At 38.7% G+C, this 16,448-nt stretch overlaps 1 protein-coding gene across 1 annotated transcript in view; it reads right to left on the bottom strand.

Moving 5' to 3' along the window:
• Positions 1–16,448, bottom strand: part of PRTG (protogenin) — a 123,627-nt gene that overhangs the window by 14,124 nt on the left and 93,055 nt on the right. The window contains exons 12-14 of the mRNA XM_057722400.1: positions 2,715–2,810; positions 1,878–2,064; positions 1,075–1,202 (exon numbers count right to left, since the gene is read on the bottom strand). Of these exons, the coding sequence (XP_057578383.1) occupies positions 1,075–1,202; positions 1,878–2,064; positions 2,715–2,810 (411 nt within the window). The remainder of the gene's footprint in view (positions 1–1,074; positions 1,203–1,877; positions 2,065–2,714; positions 2,811–16,448) is intronic.

Raw genomic sequence — 16,448 nt, forward strand, 5'->3', positions numbered from 1 at the left:
TGATTTTTCTCCTTTTTACCTGAAAGCTAATTTCATTTTTATAATGTTTAAAACATTAAAACAATAAAAAGGAGGTGGCAGATTCCTAGATGAGGAAGTACGAAGTCAAATGTTGTCAGCGTTTTTAGGGCTGTTCATATTGTTTTGCCACAGTGACAACTAGGAAGGTTTACAGTTCCACCAGGGCACCTGTGTATTACTCACCCTATTAGGTATTGAATCTAAACTACATTTCTTCCTAAAATGCATAGAATGTATATTTCACCTTATCTAGAAAGCTACTCAAGAAAATACTTCTGAGACTGAAACATTCAGTTATTCTCCAAAACGTTGTGAATCAGTGAGTTTATAGAACAGACTTTAGACTAACATCTTATATCTACGAAAGGTAGTGAAGCCTTGGGATTTTAGTTGACCCATGTTCAATATGATCTAAAGGTATGAAGAGCTGGTTTTAGGCACCACATTATATATGGAATACTGCCAAAACCAGAGCAAAACAGCCCAATACTCACTTAAATAAGTATCCTTTGTTTTCTCTTAGCATCATTAAAATAGAGCTGCAATGGTCCTTAGAAAACATCTACACCTTCACCCTCAATCCAGAGAAAGAGAAATGCAGGTTTAGAGACATGAAATACTTCAGCAAGTGCTGTAGGTAAGCTACAGAATTGGTGCTCAATCAGGTATCCTCTACACTGCACCATGCACAGCATCAAGCTACGTCCACAGCAGGTTCTAATGTGGGCTCCTAACATCATTAAATATGTTACCCACTTACTTCCATTTCAAATTACTTGGGTGCAGCCTTGCAGAGCCACCTGTTTCGAGAAAAAAGTAGCACCCCCTAAAGAGACCCTAACGTTAAGCCCACTTGCTTGTGCAATACCATTGAGAGGAAAAATGTTTTTACTATAATAAAGGAAAAGAAACTTCAAAAGTTAAGAAACAAAAATACATACATGTAGACTGGTAGGTGGCAACCAGGGTAGTATCTTCTTCAAAGTGACATGTGTGTGTGCGTGTGTGTATGTGTGTGTGTGTGTATACACATATAGATGCTGCTTTCTTTACCTTCTGGAAGTGTAGAGTGGTAGACAACCGGGCTCCAGGGACTGGAAAGCTGATCCACATGCAGTCGAACAGCAAATTCATATTTGGTGTTTGGTTCTAGACCTTGAACCAACATGTGAGTTTCTGATCTATAAGGAGTAATAAAGTTGTTAACTCTGGTAGCACACTGTTTCTAAAAGACTGTATTTCCATTCAATACCAGTTACTGTTATTATTTATTACCTCCTCATTTTCTTAAAAAAAATGCTTTGAGATTAAAAAAAGCCATCTAATTTGACTATTAAAATGCTACATTTGATATTATAGAAATAAGCCTAAAAATTGTCTCTCTGAGAGGAAACTAGGAAATTGACAATATAGAAATGTCCCAAATCAAAGGGATTTCCTCTGAAATACCGGAAGTCAAATCATTCTTTTAAGGCATAATGATGGGTATCTTTCTAACTATAACCTAGCAAACAGAATAACTAGCTTTATTTTTTGACGCCAGCATGAAAATTGTCTTGCTTCTTTCTTTAAACACGCTAAGTTTAGCTACTTGAAAGTCTTAATAGTTTCTTGTCTAATCTTGTTGCATGAGGCTGGGGAAACAAACAAAAAATCATTTATGAAAATAAAATTTTAAAAAATGTGATTTTCAGAACTGAATATGGTAAAGATGCAAAATTGCCTGCCATCATATAAGTAAGACAAGCCCTGAGACAAATGCTTGCAGCTGAAGCTCAAGCTGGCCAAGACGGTAAAGAAGGAAGTGTGAGCGGGGAAGAGAGCAAAGAAAACAACCATTAACAGAAGCTACATACGTTTGAAGGTATAGAACCAAAGAAGCATTCTGCAGGCCAACAGGGTTACAGCGGATGGTGTAGTTAATTATTTGGGCAGTGGTGAACGCAGGCCTCCTCCAGTGCAGGAAGATGGAAGATGAGGTGTTAGCCTTCGCATAGAGATGGTGGGGTGGTGGTGGAGGAGGAACCATGCGATCACGAACAGCTATTGAAAAAGACAATGTTAATTTACCGCATGGTGTAACATTTAATGTAGAAAGTTGGTAAAATCATAACACCCCACCCTTTAGGTCTTTCTTCCACCAGAGGTTCATAGTGATCTACAGATATATCATTCAAACCTGAGCGACTCTTCCGAGTTAGAGAAGGAATCAAATGTTATCAACACTTAGAATGTAAAACGGAAGCACAGAGAAGTCAAGCTACCAGCCAAAGACATTTAGAAAACCAGCAATAGACTTAAAACTAGACTGACATCCTCTTTAGTAGCAATAAAATCAAACAGCTCTCAGTAGCAAAAGAACTAACAGCAAGTGGAAGGAAATAATTAGCCTCAAGGTTAAGGGAGAAAAAAGAAAATTCAGTGTATGTAGGTATTCAGGGTTATTTTCCCAGTTAAATTTCTAATAGCCTCTTGCATGCAAAACTAAAACAGGTTCTTATAATTACATACATCTCACTTAAATACTTACTGAGTATGTACTTGTTCAAGATACTATGTTAGGTATCCCGGAGGATATAAAAGTAATAAAACCACCAAGGTATCCAAGCAGTAATGAGACAAATTTAAAGAAGGAAGAGGAGAAAGAGTATGAGTCTTACACAGTGAAACAAGCTGCTAAAGCTCTTACTTACACACACATCCCGGAGTACTGACTGTTTGATCTGCCTGGTAGCCATCTTCTATGTTGCTGTAAGCCAACAGTCTCACGTGATATTTTCTTCTTGGGTCTATAAAGAAACCAACAGGTAATAATTAGGTCCAGCCCTCTAGATAGGAACCAAGGTTCTACAGCCTTTCTAGATTTTGGTTTAAAAAATCCTCTGAATGCATAAGAGCTCTAAGTAAAATGAAAATTTTCTCTCTCCTTGTTCTACACAATGACTCAGCAATTCACCTTATAACATCGTTACTGTGACTATCTACCAATTAATAAAATTTTACTTTATTTAACCTTACTTCAAACAATAACATTACCACCACTGTTCTTCCTCCTCTTCCTCAACTGATCAGACATAGACTTTTGATTTTAAACGTCTTGGGCTGCCTGATGGATTCTTTACAAATGGTTATGCTACATAGAAGTTTTCAGTTTAGTTATTTGAGGGTAGTTAACTTAAAAGCATGGAAATTAGACTGAGATTGTTTTCCCCCTAAAAGGTAAGAATTACAGTTGTCATTCTTTAGTACCTTTGAAAATGTCTATAACCACATGTTATTTAAGTTTATTTCACAGTGTGCCCTGTCCACAAACCTACATTTTCAGTTAAGAGCTAAATTTATCAAGAAAGATGAGTTGGAGCTCCCTCTACTGGTGTTCATTAACTGTAGCAACACGGAAACTAAAGTCCATCCCATATATTTTAAAATAAAATTTTTTTTCAGGTCTTTGAGGAATTAAATAGTTACAAAATTTAAATAATATACTTCAGAAGATATTCAAGAAGTTTAATGATATAAATACATTTCAATGTGTTTATAACATTTAACCATACAGCAATACTTGCTTAAGGCAAAAATAAATATTACTCAGAAATAATGTATTCCTTTTTCCCCCCAGCTTCACTGAGGTATAATTGACAAATAAAATTTGTATATATTTAAGGTATATAACAATGTTTGATATAGGTATACAGTGTGAAATGATCACTACAATCAAGTGAATTAACAGACCCATCACTTCACTAGTTACGGGGGGGGGGGGGGGGGGGTGTGTGTGTATTGAAAACATTTAAGATCTATACTCTTAGTAAATTTCAAGTATACAGTACAGCATCGATAACTATTGATATAGTCACCGTGCTGTACATCAGATCTCCAGAACCTCCTCATCTTGCTTAACTGAAACTTTGTACCCACCTCCCCAGTTCCCCTAGCCCTGGCAACCACCATTCTACTCCTTGCTTCTATGAGTTTAATTATTTTAGCTTCCATGTATAAGTGAGACCATGTAGTATTTGTCTTTCTGGCTTATTTCACTTAGCATAATGTCCTCTAGGTTCATTTATGTTGTGCAAATGGCAGGATTTCCTATTTTCAAAAAGCTAAATAACATTCCATTGTATATATATGCCCCATTTTCTTTATCCATTCACCTGTTAACAGGCATTTAGGTTGTTTTCACACCTTGTCTATTGTGAATAATACTGCAGTGACTATGGGGGTGCAGATAACTCTGAGGTAATGATCTCATTTCCTTTTTTAAATTAATTAATTAATTTCTGGCTGTGTTGGGTCTTCTTTGCTGCACATAGGCTTTCTCTAGTTGCAGCAACCAGGAGCTATTCTTCATTGTGGTGCAGGCTTCTCAGTGGGTAGCTTCTCTTGTTGAGAAGCACGGGGCCTAGGTGTGCAGGCTTCAGTAGTTGTGGTGTACGAGCTTAGTTGCTCAGCGGCATGTAGGATCTTCCTGGACCAGGGATCGAACCTGTGTCCCCTGCATTTGCAGGCGGATTCTTAACCACTGTGCCACTAGGGAAGTTCCTCATTTCCTTTTGCTATATACCCACCCAGAAGTGGGATTGCTGAATCACATGGTAAGTCTATTTCTAATTTTAATGCATTTCTATACTATACCTCATTAAATAATAATAAGACAAACACATACATTAAATCCAAGGAAACGTCACAAGGGAAAATAATCATCCTTAATAGACACATTGAATGTGAAAAAAAAAACCTTAGAATAATATAATAAAAATAGTTCTAGATTGAATTCAAACATTTAAAATCCAAAAGCAAGACGTGAAGTTTATTAAATTCTACAATGTAATTTAAGAATTTGTGTAAATATTTTTGAAACAGATATATTTTAATATAACTAATATTAAAATGCATTAAAAGGATGTCCTAAAATATAAAGTTTTTATTTCTATCTGTTTTAGCAAAATTACACAAGAAGAAAAATTTATACAACTTAGAACATTTCTGTCCTTTCTAGATAGAAAGGTAGGAAGACTAACAACATTTGACCATCCCATGGAAAATACTTTTTAGATACATTATCTTATTTGAATATCACAAAACCCTATAAGACATGAATTATTCACATTTTATGAACTGAGATACAAAGGTGTTAAGTAGCATGTCCAATGTCACACACGGCTGAACCAAGAACCTGTGGCTATTTCTATGACAAAGTACAGGGCCTTTAAATTTATACAGATACATGTGCCTTTGTCACAGCAAGTAAGTATGTCTCCTTATAATGAATTTTAAAACAGAAATGTTTTCAAACTTTTATAAAACAGTTATCAGAAAACATAAACACATTTGAATTTCATCACCAAAATGACTCCTAACATTCAGCACTGAAATTCTAAGATTCAAAAGGTTTCTGTTCAGATCAATGTCGACTTAATTTGAATCTGTTTTCTTCTTTCTTTCCTCCTATTGCTGAACTCATTAGTCAACTGAATCCTGAGTTCCATGTTGCAAATTCTCCCTCTGAGTGGGTACAAACGAAATCCAATTGGCTCTCTGCAGAAGTTCTTCAAACATATTTCTTTATTCTTCCTCTACTCAATCGGAAGAGTACCTTAGGAAAGCCTCCTGAACGTGAGGTGTTATGCCAGGAATTAGGAGATATGGAAAAGGAAGAATGAAACAGAATTTGACCAATGTAGCTCACACTCTCAGGGAGCCAGACACGGATACAGCCAACTCGCACAGAAAGCTGATTTTGATGAGGGTTATGAGCAGAGGTAGAGAGAGTAATCTTTTTTTCATTATGCAATCAACCAACACTTCATAAATACCTCTCTGGAATGGTTATTTATTTATTTTTAGCCCGAAAATCGATCCTTCGTTTTTCTCTTCTTCCTCTTTAAAAAAATGAGCTGCTTACACTAAATTTTAAGCTCAGAATTAACCTTTATTTGTTGTTGTTGATCAGAGAGAAGCAGCTTTTATGTCCTAAGAACATGAGAGAACAGAGTTGGTTCCTTACTGTGCCCAGCACCTGGCTATTATGCACTCAGCACAGACGTCAGTCAGCAAGCCCAACGCGAGAGGCAGCTCTTCTGACGCCCACCTGGAAATCATCATTCACTAGCCACAGCAACCATCTCCAGTGCTGGGCTCCTTCCCCTGCTAGTTTACGTGAGGTCAGGAAAATGCAAACCATCAGGCAGGCAAATCAAGTACACTGAGTGCACGAGTTTCCTTTCTATCCACAGGCAAAAAAGTAAAATATGAACCAGGATAATTCTGGAAATTATTTTAGTAGGAAAAAAGTAAAATTACAGGACATACTGGTAAGAAAAGTAATGTAAAGGAAAGGGGAAATCCATTTGTTCATGTGATCTACTCTTCATGCTCTATAAAGAATCTATTTTAAAAAATAAAAAGTGCTAGGTTGGGGGCCAAGCTCAGCCCTGGGCCACCTGCATTTGCCATGTACTCCTCTCTCTTAGGCTTTAAAAATAAGACTCCAATTTTGAAATCTAGTCACCGCATTATTTTGGTTTCTGAATCCAGAGACCCCAGAAAAACTTGGCTCATTTTGTTCATAAATTTGCTAGAAATTCAATTTCATCTACTTTTGTAAATTTAAGAGGGGACCCAAAGACCAGAGCCCTCAAATAATATTAAGATGAGCATTGCCAGGCAATGAGTTACCAGCTAAGAAAGAAAACAGAGAACAGCTGCACGATTAACAAAATTAAAGATACAGAGTAAAAAAATAAAGTTTAGGACCAATACATTAAATACAGTTAAAGGCACAAATAATGTACCTCAGCAAAGTACCACAAATCTTAAAACTCTACAGTTCTGCAAAGACCCCCCTGACGCATAAGGGACAAAAGCAGAGACTCAGGATCAACGCTGTGAAATGCCACAGGGAACCAGTTCCCAGAGCCTGTTACAGCCCTTCTTGAGTCAAGCACTGCCACGTATGTGGTGCTTGGTTACATGAGACTCAGCAGACTTAGGCTATGTGGTTTAGGGGGAAACCAGCAGAGTCAGGAAGAGCAGCCACAAAGAACAGCACAAGCCTCCTCAAAACCCAGCAAACAAAGGAAAATGAGAGAGGGGAGACAGTTGGTCCCAGTTCCTTCAAAACTCAACACAAGGGGCATAAAAACCACTCCTCAACAGGGCTAACTTCTTAACGGTCCCAGGGGTGACAGTTTAAGTTAATGTGACTGAGGTCTCAGCCAAATTAGCCTGTCGTTATTAGGAGGTCAACCTTGGCCAAAAATGAAGTTCCTCTTCCTGAAACACTACTATGGCTACAGCCTTCTTATTTATTTGTTTGTTTGTTTATTTATTTATTTATTGGTTGTGTTGGGTCTTCAATGCTGCGTGTGGGCTTTCTCTAGTTGCGGTGAGTGGGGGCTACTGTTCGCTGTGGTGCGTGGGCTTACTGTGATAGCTTCTGTTGTTGCGGAGCAAGGGCTCTAGGTGCACGGGCTTCAGTAGTTGTAGCACATGGGCTCAAAAGTTGTGGTTCATGGGCTCTAGAACGCAGGCTCAGTAGTTGTGGCGCACAGGCTTAGTTGCTCTGCAGCATGTGGGATTTTCCCAGAGCAGGGATTGAACCCACGTCCCCTGTATTGGCAGGTGGATTCTTAACCACTGTGCCACCAGGAAAGTCCCTATAGCCTTTATCTTTTCTCCACTGGCTCTAGCACCTGCCCCACCTTCTTCCCTTTCTTTCTTTTAAAAATTAATTAATTAATTGGCTGTGTTGGGGCTTCAATGTTGCACAAGGGCTTTCTCTAGTTGCGGCGAGCAGGGGCTACTCTTCATTGTGGTGCATGGGCTCCTCATTGCAGTGGCTTCTCTTGTTGTGGAGCACAGGCTCTAAGCACGGGGGCTTCAGTAGTTGCGGCACACAGGCTCAATAGTTGTGGCTCACGGGCTTAGCTGCTCTGCCCCATGTGGGATCTTTCCAGAGCAGGGCTTGAACCCGTGTCTCCTGCATTGGCAGGTGGATTCTTAACCACTGCACCACCTAGGAATTCCCACCTTCTTCCCTGTTTCACTCTCACTACCAGTTCTTCTACTTGAGTTTGTTTCACATAAGGAGGAATCAGAACCAGAAGTCTGGTTGGCCAAGAAAGAGTTCACAGGTATCAAATACACATTTATCAAGTGCCTACTAAAAGCCAGATACTGCATGGAAGACTTCAAGGATTAGGAAATTATAACTCTTGCTTTTAATTTCAACCTACCAAAGGGGGCAGACTGGGAAATGAATACTTTGCATGTACTGTTTACCAACTGTATAGCCTTGGGTAAGTTTCTTCATTTTGTAAGCCTCATTTATTTTCATTTGGAAAGTAGAGATGTAATCCCTTACAGGGATTTTAACAGTAGTAAATGAAATCATGCCTCCTAAGGACTCTGCACAGTTCCTATAATCAGTAAACACAACATTGCTATTGTTATTATATGAGTAAAGTACTGCCTGGGAGATCAGAAAAGGCACTACCAGAACTACGGTACACTTAAATTTGGGACTCATCTTTGTGAAGGCAAATGAATATGAAGGCTGTTTGTTCATGCAAGCAAGGTCTAGAATCCAGAATATCAGCAAATTAGCAATTAGCAGACACTGAAGCTGAGCTCTAACTGCTCTGTCCTCATTACCATTCCCTGGTTTGTAGAGCAGGCACAAGCTCTTAAGTGTGTGTCTGAGTTGTATACATGATTGAAGGGGCTGTGTTTTGTGTTTATGGCTACGAAGAATGCTTGCTGTTTTGGCAACCACGTCACATGGTGTATAATCCGCTCAGTGTCAAATCCACCCTCACCCATGTCTTCCATATTAATCTCATCTGCTAACAAAGAAATGACCAGATGATGATGAATGCTTTAGAAAGCAACTTAATAGATTTCTTTCCTAAGGGAAGAACAGTACATTGCTTCACAAAAATGAAACATGGAAAAGTTTGAGGACTAGCATTAGATACAGCAAGCAGACGGACACAACAAATTAATTCATTGCTAATAATACCAAGTTTTAACAATTAGGTGTTTATTACCTTCAGTGACAACAACTCAGAACAAGAAAAACGAAGATCTATAAAATGAGACTCCTTTTAAAGATGCACACAGATTAAAACTGATTAAGAACCTGTCTTAATTCCATTCCAAGAGCATATGATTTCATAATAACAGTGCATTAACTGTATCTTTGTGCAAAATCTTCAGTAACCTAGTAAAAATTTTTGGTACAATATAACTTTTTCACTGCAACATGTTTCCAAAGATCACAAAACAAAAAAAACCCCATGCCTTCTTCCAGGGTTTTACCTGAATAACTTGCGTTTCTCTTTTCAATCACTAGATGGCATCTGAGTGCCTGTAAGGAGAGTGATGACTCATCTAGCTATTAAGGTGAGAGCTATTCAAACACCAGCTGAAACTGATGAATGAGCAATTCAAAACAGGTATGCATGAAATCAGAGAATGCTTCAGCTCCACCAAATTAAAGACTTCATGAAATGCAAAGCTGTGGAAAGGGAGAAGGGCTACCTTGGATCAGTGTTTGTCTTACATAGAAATATTTCACATGAACATTAAAAACCCTGTGAGTGAGTATTGTTTTTGTCACCTGTCCTGTACAGAGGAGGATCCTGAGACAGAAGTAAGAATCCTCCTAATGACTCAGCACTGCTAAGAACCTAAGAGACAGTTTAGCACAGGGTTAAGGGATGAGATGTCAGACAGACTCCCTGGATTCCAATCCCTTCTTGGTCAATACTGTGTAACTTGGGAAGTTATTTTCTCTCTCTTTACCTTGGTTAAAATAACCTGTAAGATGGGTATGATGATAATAAAGCATCTATCTCTTGAGGTGATGGGAAGAGGATATAAACTGATTCACATAAAGTGCTTAAAGTAGTGCCAGTGTATAATACCATCAATAATAATAATAACCAATAAAAATAATATACAGATAAAAATATCAATAGCAATAATATAATTATTAGAAGCATCTCAAAACTCCTAATCCCTCCTCCCTCTCATGTAGAAGGGCAGGATGGCATAATGGTAAAAGGATACACCCTGCAACCAGATAGACTACTTGGGTTTGAACTGAGTTTCCTCTTCTATAAAATGGGGATTAAATGAGTTTATATATATAAAATACTTAGAAAATGTCTGGCACTGAGTAGGTGCTTTTTAGTTTAGTTTATTTTTTGTTTTGTTTTTTGGCATGTGGAATCTTAGTTCCCCGACCAGGGATCAAACCCGCATCCCCTGCATTGGAAGTGCAGAATCTTAACCACTGGACCGCCAGGGAAGTCCTGAGTAGGTGCTTCTTAGTGCTAAACAAATAAATGTAGAGGAGGGGGCTAGTTTGAAAATTGGGGGATTTGGATTTTAATCTTGGATTTAGTAGCCGTGTGACTGCAAAGGTGGTCTCCTGGAATTCAGTTTCCTTGCCTTTAAGATTAGGAAGATGAAGTATATCAGTTGCTCTCAAATTTGTTTAGGTAACAGTATACTGGGGGAGCTAAGACAAAAGTACAAATAAGCACCATGCAAGACAGGAGTGACTGCTGCAGAGATCTGTTGAAACTCTAAGGGAATTCAAAACAGGGAAAGGTTACTAGTAGTTTGGGGGATGGGGAGGACTTCATGGAAGAAATGCATTTGCGCAGAATCTGGCCTTCTAGTAAGCATGGGGAAGAGACTGAAGCCACGTGAAGAGTACAAGCAAAGGCTCAGGGACAGGAATACATGGATCAGGGATGAGTGACAGGGAAGAGCTCAGTAATGGGTGCATAAATGAGGGTCACAAAGAATAGTTGGGCTAGGGGTAGATCTCAGAGGGCTTTGAGAGGCAGGCTAGGCATTGTGGATTTTATCACAGACACACGGAAAACAGCTGACTAAATGAGATGGTTGAGAGAAGGGATTAATGAGAAGAAAGTAAGGAAGCTCCCAAGTTTCAGCCTGGGCTGACTGACAGAAATGGAAGAGGAAATGCTTGGCGGAGCCAACGACATGCCAAATCAGAGATGCCAGAGGAGCATTCAAGTGGAGCTGACCAGTGGGCGATTAAAAGCATGGGCTGGAACCAGCATTTAGGGTGGAGAACCACATTCAGCAATCATTTACACAGAGGATGGGGTGCCACGGGAGAGAAGAGACAGCAAGGACTAGAAACCTGAGGGCAAGAAGGAAAGTGGTCTTAAAGGGTCATGGGGAGAACCGGGAAGGTTGGTTGACAATATCCAAAGCTGCAGAGAAGTCACTGAGGGTAAGAATGACATCTGGTTATCTAGGTCCTTTAACAGAATAAATTCATTAGGAACAGGTGAGGTTAGGGGTAGCAGAAAACATAGAGTTAAGGAGCAAGGAAGTGGTGGGACGTCAGAGGAAGAGCTATTAAGGGGAATGAAAGTGCATTATCTGATGATGTGTCCCAAAATGTTAACAGTTGTATCTACATGGTAAAACTTTCAGTTACTTTGCTTCCTATACTTCTACCTGTTCTACAATAAATATGAATTACTGTGGTAATAATAAAATGGAAAAGAATTGTTGGGAAAAAGTGTTATCTTTTTAAATAATTAAATAATTAATTTAAGCTGCACTGGGTCTTCGTTGCTGCACGCAGGCTCTTCGTTGTGGTGCCTGGGCTTCTGTAGTTGCAGTGCACAGGCTCTAAAGACTCAGGCTCAGTAGCTGCAGCACACATGCTTAGCTGTGGTATGTCGGATCTGGGAGCTCCCCAACCAGGAATCAAATCCAGGCCCCCTGCATTGGGAGCCTGGAATCTTAACCACTGGACCACCAGGGAAGTCCCTTGATTACTTAGATTTTTAATAAAGATTTCTTTTCCACAGGACCTCCTAGGCGGTGCAGTGGTTAAGAATCCACCTGCCAGTGCAGGGACATGAGTTCGATCCCTGGGCCAGGAAGATCCCACATTTGGCAGAGCAACTAAACCCATGTGCCACAGCTACTGAGCCTGTGTGCCACAACTACTGAAGCCCTAGTGCCTACAGCCTGTGCTCCACAACAAGAGAAGCCACCTCAATGAGAAGCCTGCACACCACAATGAAGAGTAGCCCCACAGACAGACAGACAGACATAAATTTATTAAAAAAAAAAAAAGATTTCTTCTCCCCTTCAGCTACATTTAGCAGGGTCTAAATGAAGCACATTAGGAAACTAACTGGCAATAGAAGGCACATCTTATCACAAATTAGCATCTTTAGTTCTCATAGAAGGAAGGAAGATTAGGTATTATTTTCCCACATCTTATAAATGGGGAAATTGAGGCACAGAGAAGTGTGGAGACTTGCCTTTGTTTGTGCAGCTGTGGTAACAATAAAATGGTTGTATTTCCTACATCTTATAAATGGGGAAATTGAGGCACAGAGAAGCGTGGAGACTTGCCTTTGTTTGTGCAGCTGTGGTAACAATAAAATGGTAAAGAATTGTTGGGAAGATGTGTTATCTTTAATATGCCCATAAGCTAGCATGCACTTACATGCATTATCTTCATCCTTGCAACTCAGTAAGAATTATTATTTTAATCTTATAAAGATACTTCTATATAAGTGAACTAGCTCTGCTTTTAAAATTAACCATTTTTCTATATCAAATACCCAAAAATCTATTTCAAACCTCTTTGGTTCTTTAGTACGCTAGAAATAAGTTGGGCTCTAAGTTTACTTATTATATCTTCTATAATACAGAGTAGGTGGGTTTTTTAAAACTCATTTTCATTGTCCTTCAGCTTCAATTCTGTGCTTCTGGGCCTATGTAATAAAGCCAAGGGCCCTATAATTGCTGATATTTAAGAAGTCAGGGAGCAAAACATGTGAGAACGTGTAAAGTTAAGAGAACAGACTCTCAAGAATGTCATCCTCTCCTACTGAGTGGCTTTATAACTTAAACCCTTTTGGGGGGCCTGTTGTGGATTTAGGTTATCTCTGAAGCAGGCCCTGAATAAGTGCTAATGTACATTCAAAGTAACAACACATTAGAACAAAAAGCAGAATAATCAGAGATTTAACCACTAAGAAATAAAACTTACTTTAAGGAGAAAACATGTAAGAGTTCCATCCTTTTGGATTTTGATCATTGTTCCATCCTTACACATCTTTAAGATACAAAAGGTAAAATCTAAAAGGCTCACTTCATAGGAAGTTCCCACACCATAACCTTTATCCAAACACTATGAAGACTCAGTGTTCTCTGACTGGAGATGAACTCAGATGGTAAAACTGATGGACATCAATTCAAACTTTATGGATTCTTTGCTATAATACCGACATTTCTAGAAGTTAGGCTTCCTGGAAAATGCACAATAGAAAACTATTATTTATTTACAAAGTACTTAGCTGTGGACCAATAATAAGGATAACACTGGGGTCATGAAGTCCAAGCCTTTGCTTCCTTTGGCTGCTGCTCGTTGGTGAGGCTTCAGAAGACTTGAAAAGAGCCAGGCCAGAGTGGACAGATCAGGGGTAGATAAAATTAAGAGAAACCCTGAGATCAGGACCATGAGAAAACTTTTAGCCCACAACAGTGAGTCTACCTCTGACATAATTTCTATATTCAAATCTCATAAAGGCTTGGTTTTATTCCCCATCCTTTTAAGGAAACTTTTTAGGTGATGGGAAAAATATTCCTCCTAGGACCAAAAGAAGGTAAAGTAATCACATCTACTTTGGGAGAGTCCCCTGCCACCTGTTCAACTTACAGACATGGAACATGCTAGAGTAGTTTAATAAAACATCTTAAGAGAACAAAAAACGTTACTTTAAAAATCACTATGTGGGAATTCTCTGGTAGTCAAGTGGTTAGGGCTCTGTGCCTGCATTGCAGGGGGCCCAGGGTTTGATCCCAGGATGGGGAACTAAGATCCCACATGCCTCGCCACAGCCAAACAAACAAAAAAACCACTATGTACTACTTTAAATTACTTACTTAAACCACTGCCAAAGAAAAGCTTTGCTTATATTAGCAACAAAGTGTTAACAACAATTGAGACAGCCTCAAAGCACTAAAAATAATCAAGTAAATTAGAATGTATATGCAAATGCAATCTAAAACCATCAATCTGAAAATCTGCTGCTATATGAACTATGAACATTGGACATAGGAAACACTCAGAAAAAGTGAGAAAGGTGAATTCTGAGGGATGAAACCTAGTGTCTTGCCAAATGTCCATTTTTTAATTTAATCTTTTGTGCTACAAGGTTTTGTGTGAGCCTTTTCAGGCCCATTGTTCCCCTGCAGTTCGACTGTAGAGCTCCTTGGCCTGGCTAGCCAGGGTGACTGCACTGCCCCCAAGCCTGTCCTTCCAACACAATACCCCCAATATAATTATTCAGAGAAGAGGCCAGCAGTACAGACCACTGTGACACCTGGGTCATGGCCTCTGACATAGAATCTGGGGCCAGACCAAGTCTGGTCCAGCAGCAGAGGAGCAGGAAAAATGCTAAGGGGGATGGGTGGGAAAGGAAAGCAGAGTGAAATACTTTAAAATGGTATGTTTAAGCACAGTAACAAAAACACAAATCACATTTGAACGATGTGATTTGCTTTCAAGCTATCAAAATGCTAAGACTAGTTCTTCTCTTCTTTCTAAACCATGTTGCGATTAGGAGACCAAGTCTCTTCTAAGAGGGATTTCTTTGTCTTGTGTCATCGGACTTATGTTTAGAATGGAAAAAGTTAGTTCATGATGGTTGAAAAAAGCCTTACATAAATGTGCTAGTATGCTGATTTAAAAGCAAAGGTGTTTTTAGCTAAAAGCATGTAAATTTTACTTTAAGCTGAGGTTAAAAATTCATTCTCCTTTTGTTTATAAACTGAATTTTTGTACAGGATTATTAATCATAAACATAATCCACTTTGCTTGCATTATAAATTTAAAGAAAGTATTTTTTTAATGATCACCATGCCAAAATGTTATAAATCTATTCTGTAGTAATCCAGAATATCTGAGTGTAAAACAGACAGAATGGGAGATGGCGTGGGCAATCTCCTACTCTCCCAACTTTCCCTATGTGTTCTGTAGAACAGCTCTCTATGGAAGCTGATGGGAGAATATTCGTCTAAACCTGAAATGACTCAATCCCTTTTGTTCTGCCCCCCAAGGGCCTTAAAACAAATAACACCTCTCACTCCCAGTAAAAACATCCCCTCTCCTACTGAGTTTAGGATAATTTGGAAGAAAGTTCTTTGTATGTGACATTTGAGAATTAGTTTCCTACCAAAATAAGTATATTGTTAACCTCTATTTTAAAAACCTTCCTCAAAAGACTGGGATTGTTTAGTAAAATCCAGAAGCATAAGGCTTTCCTAATTATATTGTGTTCACTAATACTGTGATCATGTTATTTCTTTTTTGATCATGTGGTTTCATTTTTATACATCCATTAGGCTTTTTTTTCTTTCAAGACTTAAAAAAAAACCATTTTTTATTTTTGACAGATATACTCCTTAGGGTTGTCTGGATAAAAAATATTTAGGGTTGAAGATTTCTACTTGAACATTGCCATGAATGAATCTGATTTTCATCCAAACACTGAAAAACAAATCTGAAAGTGATATTGGAGGCTCCAACAAACACAGTTTTCAATCTTTTATTTTCTTTCCTTACGGCATTCCTTTCCTTTTGGGAATCCCAGTGCAAGAAAGGCACCTCTGTGGTCTAATTTTGTAAGATGAGTGGCACTGCCACTGAGTCTCTCCTACCGCACCATCAGTGGAATTATGCCCATGGTCAACAGTTCCTATGGGTTGGGGAGGAGAAAAAGAAAGAAGACTCCAAAAGAGCAGGGGCATAACTATCTTAAAATTGATAACAGCTTTATGTGAAGAGTGCTAATAATGCTGGTCCACATATACATTCCTGAGTAATTTAAAAGTGAATAAAATAGAGCAAGTGCTGATTATAAGAATTTTTAACAGAAAAAACATGTTAGAATGGGGGGGTGCATTTTAAGAGGCTATAAAATTTACAAAGGAAGTTTATGTAAAGTCGTTACCTAAGAAAATGAAATAAATTCCTTTGATTATGTTGATATTTGTATCAAGAGCAATCCTTACCCTAAAAGCATCCAAAGTACTTGACTTATGCTACTATACTTGGCTTAGCATTTGTTTAAGTAGCTGCTCTGTCTGCCAACACACAGACACTGTCTGTCTGACATACATCACTGCCTTACAAACAATATTTTTGTAGACTGACAGAGAGAGCCTATTCATGACAACCAAACTTTCCCTGAAGCCATGAAATAAATTTCCTTCCAGGACTAACATTTCTCCCTTTCACTGTCATGGGCCCACCATGCCATTTTGACCTTTTTGTGAGGCAACATGAAAATACCATTTATCATCTCCTGAACCACGGTGACTTGGTCGGAGGTGCACAGTTTCATGGC

Source organism: Hippopotamus amphibius, chromosome 2, assembly GCF_030028045.1.
Source record: "Hippopotamus amphibius kiboko isolate mHipAmp2 chromosome 2, mHipAmp2.hap2, whole genome shotgun sequence".
NCBI lineage: Eukaryota > Metazoa > Chordata > Mammalia > Artiodactyla > Hippopotamidae > Hippopotamus > Hippopotamus amphibius.